Raw genomic sequence first — 11,630 nt, 5'->3', positions numbered from 1 at the left:
AACATAAAAAAAACAAGGTAAAAAAAAATAACTTTTTCTAATGATGGGGGCTTTAGAAAAAGTCATAAAATTTCAAGTTGAAAAAAGATAGTTTAAGTTATTTTTTCTACAGCTAAACATGGCAGTGGGTCACTTTTGACCCGCAAAACAACACAAGGGTTAAAGGTGTTTTTTTGTTTGTTTTTCAGAAGAAGATTTGCTGGCTTTGCTGGTAGCAGTCAGACATATCAGCAAACATCCAGACAGGTAAGGCATCAGTTAGATGGACAAGCGAGCAGGTTGGCTGTCTTTGAGCTGGTGATGACTTCCAGATGATCATCACATCCACAAAACAATTCCTTCACTGCCTCAGAGAGAGAGAGAGAGAGAGAGGGGATGTGTGCTGGAGAGGAAGAGGAGGAGAGCTGGGCCAGGAGGAGGAGAATAGGAGTAAGAGTTGGGGCCAGTGTGTGTGCATGAGTGTGTGTGTGTGTGATGTGCACAGATTGTTTATTACTGTTCTGAACGTCTGGAGCCAGGGCCCGGTGATACACACTACTAAGTGCAGGAGACGCAGAGGAGCCCTGCGAGACGAAGGAGAGTATGGAGACGACAGCCCTCGTGATTTTCTCTTTGGTCCTCTGCCATCTGTCCATATCTGCTGCTCTGCACTGGAGGAAAGGTAAGAGATAAGATGAAAAATAAGTTAAACTTGATGAAAATGCTAATGAGAATGTACAAGTGCACTACAAGAATGTGTGTGACTAGAATGAAAAATAATAAACCTGGTCTAATAAATCTAAAATCATTTAACCATTGTTGTCATATGACTTTAGCAGACAGCTCCGCAGATGGGGACAGTTTGTTTTGTCTGGATATCTGCTTGTCGAAAGGAAATAGTTTCAATACCAAATTATAAAGCAAACAGCATTTCTGGTTCTATTTAGGAACAGAAGCAGATTCCAATTCTGTACACATGGCAATGAACTTTCAGATTCTTCAGTTCTGCAATGACTTGTTGGACCAGACCCAAAAAAAGCTGTAGATCTTGAGGCTCCTATTAGAACACAAACACTGTTTCAACAAATGAGGCCAGCCTTCCAAATAAACACTTGCATGGAAGCTGAGCCAGACTGATCTCTAAAGTTTGGCTGCTAAACAAGTGAGAAGGGGTCATGCAGGGTGAACTCCACTTAGCTACTGTGCTAAAAGTCAAGAAGGCTCCATCTGAGTAATAAACAAAACATAAAAGTCTGCAAATCTTGTGCCGTGTCACTTTTTCTAATGTGAGTTCTTATCCACTTAATGCTGGAAAAATATATACACCTGTAGTCGACGCGATTTATTGTGAATTTGATTCATGCTCTAGTTGGTCTACTTCTAATGGCAATGGTGTTTAAATGAGCAATACATGCTTGAAACAAAGTTATTCCCCCACCATTTTGAAAAGTGACCAATAATTGTGTCCAGATCATTTTTGCGTGAAATTATATAATCCCTCCATATTTGTGTTGTTCCAATACAAACACAAAGGAAATAAAAAGTAATAATCAAAACATAACAGTCTGCAAATCTTGTGCCATGTCCCTTTTTCTAATGTGAGTACTTATCCACTAACATAGAGGTTGAATAGGAGCTGATACTAGTATTGTGTCCCATGGCTTTTGCCATGTACCATGGAATCTAACAAATGTTACACATATCTGAGGGATATATGAGTGGGGCCTCATGCATTGAATGTGGATGTGATTTAATCCAGAATCACTTAATCACAAACTCTGATAATTCAAGGCACCTTGCCATGAGCACACTGGTCAGTGTTTAACCTCACTCACATGATAGCACCTTTCAATGTGTGCAGGTGTGGGGGTTCCCAAGCTGTTTCCTAAGAAAATAAGAGACCACTTAAAAATTATGACTTTCTTTGATTTTACCAAATTGAAATCCTCTGGAATATAATCAAGAGGAAGATGGATGATCACAAGTCATCAAACCAAGCTGAACTGCTTGAATGTTTTTTGCACCAGGAGTGGCATACAGTTATCCAAAAGCAGTGTGTAAGACTGGTGGAGGGAGAACATGCCAAGATGCATGAAAACTGTGATTAAAAACAGGGTTATTCCACTGAATATTGATTTCTGAACTCTTAAAACTTTATGAATATGAACTTGTTTTCTTTGCATTGTTTAAGATCTGAAAGCTCTGCATCTTTTTTGTTATTTCAGCCATTAATCATTTTCTGCAAATAAATGCTTTAAATTACAATATTTTTATTAGGCATTTGGGAGAAATGTTGTTCGTAGTTTATAGAATAAAATGACAATGTTAATTTTATTAAACATATACCTATAAATAGCAAAATCAGAAAAAAATATTCAGAAACTGAAGTGGTCTCTTATTTTTTTCCAGAGTTATAGTATAAGGTCAAATGATAATATACTGCTGTCCTGTTAATTTTTGCATGTCAGTGTAATTATGACACCTGTCCAGTAACATAGAGGCCAAACGGGAGCTGAATCCTCTTATCTGTTTGGAAATGATGGGGCACAAGATTTGTATCATGTCCCATGACTTTTGCCATGGCCCATTCAAGCTTAAGAGCGATGCTCTGATGTGTGTGATATGCATGTGAGGCCTTCTGCATTGAATGTGAATCGGATTTCTGGCAGAATTTCTCGTCCATTTGTCTGGACAATTTTAGCCAGATGCTGCTGGTCATAATCATTACCACCCACTGCGCTGTCCACTGTGGTTGGTAATGCCTCCTATGAGTTAATTCCAGTACAAACATTTCTCTGTGATTCGGGAAATGTTGAATACCCGCAGAACTTTGGAAATGGATCTTTCAGATCTCATTCGAACTCATGCTAATTCAAGTCGCCTTGCCATGAGCACACTGGCCAGTGTTTAACCTCACTCACATGCTAACACCTCACAGCTTATACATGTGTGGGTGTTCCCAAGTTGTCATCTGAAGTAACACTTCATGATCAATTTGCATACAGCCACCCCAAAGGTTTTGGCATGTCAGTGTAGTTGTGACACTTGTCCAGTTACATAGAGGAACTTTTCTAGGAAGGAACTTTTCTAAGTTTGTTGGAGAGAATTCTTTTGGCTTTGCAATTCAACCTTGACCATCTGTAGACAACAAATTGTCCTGCCTCATCTTAAACTGCTGCCAAACCTTTCCTTTGCTCTGGCAGTGGGGTTTTTAAAGCCATAATGTTGTGAGTTGTGACTCACAGGCTTTGGCTTGACCTCTGTATATCTAACTGACATATCATTACATTCCACCACTCTCAGGGTAGATAGAGAACACTATTTTATATGCAGCTCTCTCCAAGGGCACAGCATTTTTTGGAAAGTGTCTTGTCACCAGCGCAAGAGTCCCCATGTCTGTATTGGGCTAAAACTCCAAATATTTGTGATGAGCTGGCCAAGGCATGGCAGCTGGCTAGGATTGATGGTAAGACACTCATTTACTTATAGGACATTAACCTTCCAGAGGAATTTTAAGTGTGAAAACTTTAACTGTGAAGGTTGCAGTTTTGGCCAGTGAGGCCATTATAATGAAAACTGTATATAGACAAGAAGAAACAGTAGTCAGTTCTTAAAACAAAACTTTTTATAATTGCAATTTATAATGTATCATGTCATTTTTTGTCACAAAACACCTTATATGGAAGTCTAAATTCACTATAGGGCTGCAACTAATGATAATTTTGGTTGTCAACTAATCTGCTGATTATTTTTAGTCGATTAGTCGATTAATCAGCGATTATTTCTGCCATGGCCTCCATCTCTAAAAACGATTGAAACAGCTAATCATGAGATTTAAAAGGCGCTTAAATGTCTAGATGTTGTTTAATTGTGGGAGGTACTGATTATTTAGTGAGAATATGTAATCTGTTTGGGCACTTTTGTAGACACAGACTAAGTTAAGTATAAACTGTGTAAGTAAGCAATTTACCCATCTCCCATTGCGCTGTTGTCCCCAGCATTTTGTGTAATGCGGTGCTGTTACAATAACTATTATTAGTAGACAATAAAATTTGTATGTACTGTAAATAATCGACTTGATTATATTGATTAATTGTTGCAGCCCTAACACACTATGGGCACTTTTTTCTGCACAGCCTAATCCTGGATGATACTACATTCTAAATGGAGATTCTGCATTGGAACAAAAGTAAAATTTAAGACTATTCCTTATATCTGACAGGAAATCCAGTTCTATAAGTACAAAAATTAGCAGTTTGCTCATTCATCATTTTGTCGGTTGCCCTTTGTTGCAGTAACAGCTTCGTCTCAAACTTTCTCGGCACTGGAACTAATTTCCAGCAGGCTAATAATGACTCCAAACGTACATATACTGTATCGAGCTCTGCTTGCTGTTAGCGAAAGCCTCATATCCAGGAAATTAACCCATAATCAGTTTTGCATGCACTGTCACACTGTCAGACATTTCTTGGGTAACTCAAACCTGGTAAGCAAGGAAGCTAAAACAGACAAGGCAAATGGGTACTGTGCTAAGCTAAAAGCAAACACTATCCAATCAGCATTTGCCATTTCTTCTCCAATGCCCATTTCCTCAAACAAGATCTAACTTATTAGAAATGTAAATGAAAGCCAAGCCTGGTCAGTGAGTAGTGAGTAAATACTGTGCTAGGCTTAATGCTAATGCTAATCAACTGAGTGGTCAAGCTGGTTTCCAGCTTAGATTTTGATCAACATAGGCTATGTTTTCATATGATTTTGGTTTATGGTTTAGCTTGTATACAATTATGATCAATCTGAACAAGCTAAACAACTTGTGCGGCAGTAGAACTGCCTCTCCCTTCTAAGAGGATTTTACATCAGATGATGGACCATTGCTGTAAGGATTTAATTGCATTAAGCCATGAGAGCAATGGTGTTATGATATACTGATACTAGATGATCAAATCTGGATTAAAAACACCACTCATCCCATAGTTAGTGAAGATGAAGATACACAAATTCAGGTAATGTTCCAGAGCATCACAGCCTAATGCTAGGGAACTTCATACATCTGTATCTGACAGGAGGCATAGTAAATTGTTTTCATGCTCCAGTGTCTTATACCATTGGCATTGGTTTCAGATGTAATGTTTATATTGCCCACATACTTGGCACTGGTGACTTTAAACAAGCATCACATGCTTGAGACAAAGTTATTTAACCATAATTATGATGCCAATATTTTCTGGCCCATTTAAAAAAAATATTTTTTTTTTGTGTTGTCCAATACACACAAAGGAAATAAACATCTGTATAACAAAACATATGATTGCAATACATTTCTAAAATAATAATTGCTAGAAATACCGTTGGTGTGCCAACACTTTTGGCCATGACTGTAAAGTATGTTTGCTGCTTAACCAGGTGCTAAGAAGGTTTCTCTGACATCATGAGGCATTTCAATTTCAAACACCAGCGTCCAGTAAACCACCGGCGTGTTTTTAAGAGAGTGTCTGGGGTGAGTGGACTGCATTCCAGCACTCTCAGTCACATGTGCCTTTCTGGTGAATTTCAGCACTGTGTGATCGCTTGTTGGATTCCATGGAAAGCACATAAAACATGTTTCTGCTTTAAATTTGCAACAAGAGGTTAAAGATTTATTAGTGGCTACTGTTCCATATGTCCACTTGATGCCAAATCCCTACGTAAAGTAGACAAAGACTGCTGATATCTGTAGTAAGGCTTGTAGGCATATGCTGAACAATTGTACTTGCATATGGTGACCATATTTTAGATTTTTTTTTTTTAAGAGGACAACACTGGAAACATGCCGGTGTCTGCTGTGGTTGGGATGTTGTCATGAGGAAGTTCAAGGATGGCTAAGTTGACGCTAAGTTAACGCTTTAAGACGCTGCCACCATTATCCAAGGATCACCGGTTTTAATTCACTGGCACTACCAAAGTAATGTTGGTCAGCACAGGCATCTGTTAGCTGATGTATCAGAGCTTGGGAGCAGTGCTTACCTCTAAGAACACTTACTATTTTAGCAGAAGTTCAAAAAGAGACTGTGGCTAACTTCATACGTGTTGGAAGACGTATGTGCGAGACTTTACACTTCTAGTGTTGGGGGGATAGTGATACTAGTGATTCCTAAGGATATTATACACAATACAAAATGTTAAACACATCTTAATCACTTAATTGAGGTGTTTCTATCTGTTGCATTGCCACATGTGTATAAATTTAAGCATCTAGCCCTACAGTCTGTCTTTACAAATATTATAGAAAGAATGGCTGGTTCCAAAGAGCTCACTGAACTCCATTATGGTCCTGGAATTACAAAAGGGATATTATAATCGTCTTTAAAATGAAAGCTTTGAGGAACCACAGCAACTAAGTGCTACAATGTGTCTGACAGTTACAGTAAAGTTACAGAGTGGGATCTTTGAGTGCCGAAAAGTCCCCAATGCTCTGCTGATTCAATAACTGTAAAGTTCCACACTCCATATTAATGCAGATGATTCATATCAATGCATATATGTTTAAAATCGGATGTAATAAAGCTAATGTACATGTAATGTGTGCATGTACCTTTACTTTTTATGACCAAATCATCTTCTTTTATTTCAACTCAAGTGAACAAAAATACTGCTTTTACCATATTTTACATTAATTTTTTTTTTTTTGTATGAAAATAAAGTTTGATTAGAATATTTTAGCGCACATGATGTATTTTACGGACTACAATTTTGTGTAGTTGGTTAGATTCAAGCTTTTATGGATCTTTCAGAATATTTGGTCCACATGGTTTCACTAAGAGACAATCATAACATATTTTTCTTTTACTGATTTTGTGTTTATTTATTTTTTTTTTAGGACTGCTGTTCTGTTCTTGTTATACAGTGTTCTGTTTTCTCTTTTTAGTTTTCTTTCCCTTTCTCTCTATCTCTCTATTTTTCTGTCTTTTTCTGCAAAGCGGGAGGAACAGTGGCTGCATGTAATTACATGCAGCAGGTACATATAGACCAATAGTGGGGCCGAAAATGCAGGACTTAAAGAGATGTATTTAAAGCTGTAAAAATCCTTTAACAGCACGAGCGCTGACCTTTAGATGCACACACTGACATGAGATCACTGCAAGCTCTGGAATTTAAAAATCCAGACACACCTTTGTAAGATCTCTGATGTCTGGGGGAAGAGATATTATATAGTCACCTTATACTATCATGCATCAGGCTGGCCGCTGTTTGGTGTGACTGCAGACTTGATGAGAGGCAGATACGGCAGCAGAAGCCTGCCACACAGATGCTTGCTTTGAAATCCCCACAGTGGAGCTGTCTGAAGAGCTTTAAAGACAAGCTGTGACCTGTAAGCAGATGAGGCGTGTCCCTGATAAAGCCTCAACCTGCCAGTCAAAGGGTATATAACTTCCAGACAGTCCATCAGTCCTCTCCCACCAGATGTTTAAAGTGTTCTGGTTTAAGGTCTGTCACGGTTATGAAGTGAAGATAAACCTTTCTCCCCTTCACCCTTTGAACTCACTGACCTTAAACCCTCTTTTTTTCAGCACTGTACCCCTCTGCCTTCAGAGTAAAGAGAGGAACACCAACTCTACTTAACCCCTCCATCCAGAAAACTGTGGAGGACACCAACTTAGTCTATGAGGTATGTTCCCTCCACTGTTTTTACCTTGTATTGTGTTTTGAGAACCAACAATCTAAATCCCTAATCAAGAAATACAATTTTGGCAAGACAAAGGGATAAACAGAGACACAAAAAAGGTCTGCAAAGGACGATGGTCAGAAACAAAAATGAGGGTTACACAAGCAATAAACAAAGGAAACGCATTGTAGCAGAGCTAGCTAACTAGATTCAATACTCGGTGAGGGACAAAGAAAACAGAGAGGTATATATACAAGACAGGCCAGGTGCAAACAATCAGTAACTGGGAGAGTGGGAATGTCAAAGCTTCACGTGATCAGCAAAGTCAAGGAAGTCTGTTGTAAGTGCATGCTGGGAATTGGAGTCTTTGTTGTGTAGTTCAGAGTCCAGAGCTGGCAGACTGACAGCTACAGGACTGACAGTCACACTGTACCATATTATTAAATATAGGTGTGTCAATAAATACAGGGTATTTGATGTCTGGTAGGTGGTGTGCACTGTCTGGAGCTATGTGGGAAGCTTGTACCCCACCTGTTATATAGTGTATAATGCACACTGCAGGTATAGAACATCACACATCTGCCTCGAACCATGTGGATTTATTCTCTTTAACATTGCAATTGCAACATACAAAGCCAAATGTACTGTATGTAGTGTTTAAAGTAAAACATGTATTGTGTAAAGTATTTCTCACTATCTTTATATTTAACTTTATTTTATAACGTGTCTTGGTTGACTTATTGCATGTGGGTAAAGGCAACAATGTTTTTGACCAGTACCTGTCAATCAGCATTAAAGTAGAAATTGAAATGACACTTACAACATGACCAAACCTAAACAATTTAGACCTTAAATTCATGTAGACAAACACAAGATAAACACAGACTTTCTTACATCAGTTTTTCTGTCTGACTCCGAGATCCTCACAGCATTTTTTTTTCTTTAGCCCAATGGAGCTTCTACTTTTTTCCAATACTTTTGTATCCATCAACTTCTCTTCACTGAGGTAAACAAGGCAAGCAATGATGCTACTAGCACAAACACCACCAGGCAGTCAACAAACCTGCACATACAGACTCATCCTGTTTCTCCTACAGAAGCCCTGAGCTCCGTCTCTACACTGCTTTGAAACAAATTAGGCTGCTCCCGAACACACTGTAGAAGAGTTCGAGTGTTTCTGTCTGTCTCTTTCAGAAACAGAGTTTTTACCTTCAGAAGTACCAGGAGAAAAATGAAATTCCATCACAACACAATCTCTGACTTTTTCATGAAAGTAGAATGGAAGTTAATAAAACAAGAGTGAGAGAAAGTGTGATGGTAGAGAGAATCTGACAAACTTCGATAACGTGTTTCTTCAGGCCCTGTTCAACCTGGGCAATGGGCTTTAATAGAAAATGTAAGCTGCAGGAACACTGCTCTCTGGATAGAATGTGCTCCAGTACAATGTAATATACAATATAAACCCCTGTTCCTAATGGAATTTATTAGGAGACTGAAGAGTTGCAAGAAAAATAGCAGTTAATTATTAGGTATCTTATCAAAAACATATCAGTAATGTAGCAGCATCTGAACATTCAGTAGATCATCAACAGACTTTTACAGAAGATGTCTCCTGAATTCAGTTGTTTTTCACTTTCATGGACTGAGGTTAAGTTTAGGACTAGTGTCAGGATAATGGTTAGGATTAGGCCTTGTTTTGAGGTCAGGATTTGGATTATGGCCAGAGTTAGATTTAGGTTTTCTAAAGTTCGGGTAATGATTTGGACTGAGGTTAAGGTAAGGGGTAGGTTTTTGGACTGAGGTTAAAATTAAGATTAGGTTTTGGACGGAGGTTGAGGTTAGGGTATTGATTTGTTTTAAGGTTAGGGTTATCATATGGATTGAGGTTAAGGTTAGGGTCAGGTTTTGGACTGAGGTTAAACTAGGGTTAGGCTTTGGACTGAGGTTAAGGTGAGGGTATTGATTTGTTTTAAAGTTAGGGTTATCATATGGATTGAGGTTAAGGTTAGGGTTAGGTTTTGGACTGAGTTTAAGGTTATGGTTAGGTTTTGGACTGAGTTCAAGGTTATGGTTAGGTTTTGGTCTAAGTTTAGGGTTAGGATTTGGACTGAGGTATGGCTTTAGGTTTTGGACTGAGGTTAAGGTTAGGGTTAGGTTTTGGACTGAGGTTATGGTGAAGTTAGGTTTTGGTCTAAATTTAGGGTTAGGGTTAGAATTTGGACTGAGGTTACGGTTACAGTATTGATTTGCTGTAAGGTTAGGGTTATGTTTTGGATTGAGGTTAAGGTTAGGGTCAGGTTTTGGACTGAGGTTAAATTTAGGGTTAGGTTTTGGACTGAGGTTAAGGTTAGGGTTAGGCTTAGGCTTTGGACTGAGGTTAAGGTGAGGGTATTGATTTGTTTTAAAGTTAGGGTTATCATATGGATTGAGGTTAAGGTTAGGGTTATGTTTTGGATTGAGGTTAAGATTAGGGTTAGGTTTTGGACTGAGGTTAAGTTTATGGTTAGGTTTTGGACTGAGGTTAAGTTTATGGTTAGGTTCTGGACTAAGTTTAAGGTTAGGTTTTGGACTGAGGTTAAGGTTACAGTATTGATTTGTTGTAAGATTAGGGTTAGGTTTTAGACTGAGGTTAAGGTTATGGTTAGGTTTTGGACTGAGGTTAAGGTAACAGTATTGATTTGTGGTAAGGTTAGGGGTTATGTTTAGGGCTGAGGTTAAGGTTATGGTTAGGTTTTGGACTGAGGTTAAGCTTATGTATAGATTTTGGATTGAGACTGGAATTTTGGAATTTAATCTCTAATTTGACTACTGGTGCTGCTATACGCCATCTATTGTATCAAAACATAAAATACAATCTGTCAGCTAATATCACGGGACTTCAGCTACCAAATGGAAATAATAGGGTTGGTGTTCTGACTGAAGGTCACTGACAAATAAGAAAAACTGACAGATATCCTGTCAGGGGACTGGTCACACTGCACAGTCAAAATGAACTGTGGCATTACAGTCATAAATATATATATATAAAATATTTTACTAATGTTCAGGTCTTTATCAATACATTGTTCAATATTCAGTATTATTATCAGTAAGTAAATTTAGATTTATTTGTAGGATACTATTTGTAGGATTTTATACCAAATGTAACTGAAACAGTCCAAGGAGTCTTTGCTCTAAATGTATCTCTTTTAATAATGTCTGTCTGTATGATTGTCTGTCTGTTTGTGGCTCAGGCCCTGTGGTCAGGGCTGTATGTGGATGCCAGGGAAGGTGTGCTACGCATGGCTGATGAGGAGTTAGCTTCTCTGAGGCGGCTGCAATCTCTGGAGGTGGTCTGCGAGGACGTCCTTCCCAGAACACTGTCAGACATCCGCCGCCTCTGCCACCAGCTGGAACAGCATCGGGGTCACCTACACAAGGAGGACTTTGAGCGAACTGTGCTCACCATGGTGTACACAGCTCAGAGACTCACACAGGCAACTGCAGGCCACCAGAGGGAGCTGTGGGCAGACACCTTTCTTCAGCTTTATAAAGCCATTAAAGGAGATCTAAGAGCAGAGTGACAGATAACTTTCTTTATTAAATGAACTTTTCAATAAACTTTTAATGAAAGGAGTGGTGATAGGAGTGGTGATAGAGGCCTGTATTTTTATTTTTGTTTGGTTTGTTAAAGAACTGTTATACAAACTTATTAGACGTGTATATGATAAATGAAACATTATATTTGACTTGTACATATGATATATGTATATGTGTATGCTTAGTCTTGGACACCCCTGTTCAAATTTGGGATGTACTCAAGTCAGATTTTGTATGTCGGATTTGTCTGTATAATATCTGACTAACCTACTGTATTTGTTCCTTTTTTTCATGTAAACTTTTAGAAACATAATTGAGCTATCCGCAAGTTTCAGTGATCATTTTTATCTCATTAACATAGACAAATGCTACATGGGAACCTATTTTCTGAGCCTTAAAAATCAATAAAAGGCAGCTGCATATGATTTAA

The 11,630-nt window shown here is 38.4% G+C and overlaps 1 protein-coding gene across 1 annotated transcript; it reads left to right on the top strand.

The window, feature by feature from the left end:
* The first annotated feature begins 446 nt into the window (after nt 1-446).
* On the top strand, nt 447-11,625 carry LOC103037539 (protein FAM180A). The gene is made up of 3 exons (XM_007235059.4): nt 447-661; nt 7,527-7,624; nt 10,855-11,625. The coding sequence occupies exons 1-3, from the start codon at nt 583-585 to the stop codon at nt 11,182-11,184; spliced, it is 507 nt and encodes a 168-aa protein (XP_007235121.1). The 5' UTR covers nt 447-582; the 3' UTR covers nt 11,185-11,625.
* The last annotated feature ends 5 nt before the right edge of the window (nt 11,626-11,630 follow it).

Source organism: Astyanax mexicanus, chromosome 2 (genome assembly GCF_023375975.1).
Source record: "Astyanax mexicanus isolate ESR-SI-001 chromosome 2, AstMex3_surface, whole genome shotgun sequence".
Lineage (NCBI taxonomy): Eukaryota > Metazoa > Chordata > Actinopteri > Characiformes > Acestrorhamphidae > Astyanax > Astyanax mexicanus.
The sequence above is the reverse complement of the archived record's forward strand: the minus strand, read 5'-3'. Positions and strand labels throughout refer to the sequence as shown.

Excerpts from the sequence above, each read along its gene's own strand:
- LOC103037539 (XM_007235059.4), top strand. The coding sequence starts at position 583 with ATGGAGACGACAGCCCTCGTGATTTTCTCTTTGGTCCTCTGCCATCTG. Across the intron at positions 662-7,526 it reads TGCTCTGCACTGGAGGAAAG|CACTGTACCCCTCTGCCTTC; the intron begins GTAAGAGATAAG and ends TCTTTTTTTCAG. Across the intron at positions 7,625-10,854 it reads ACACCAACTTAGTCTATGAG|GCCCTGTGGTCAGGGCTGTA; the intron begins GTATGTTCCCTC and ends TTTGTGGCTCAG.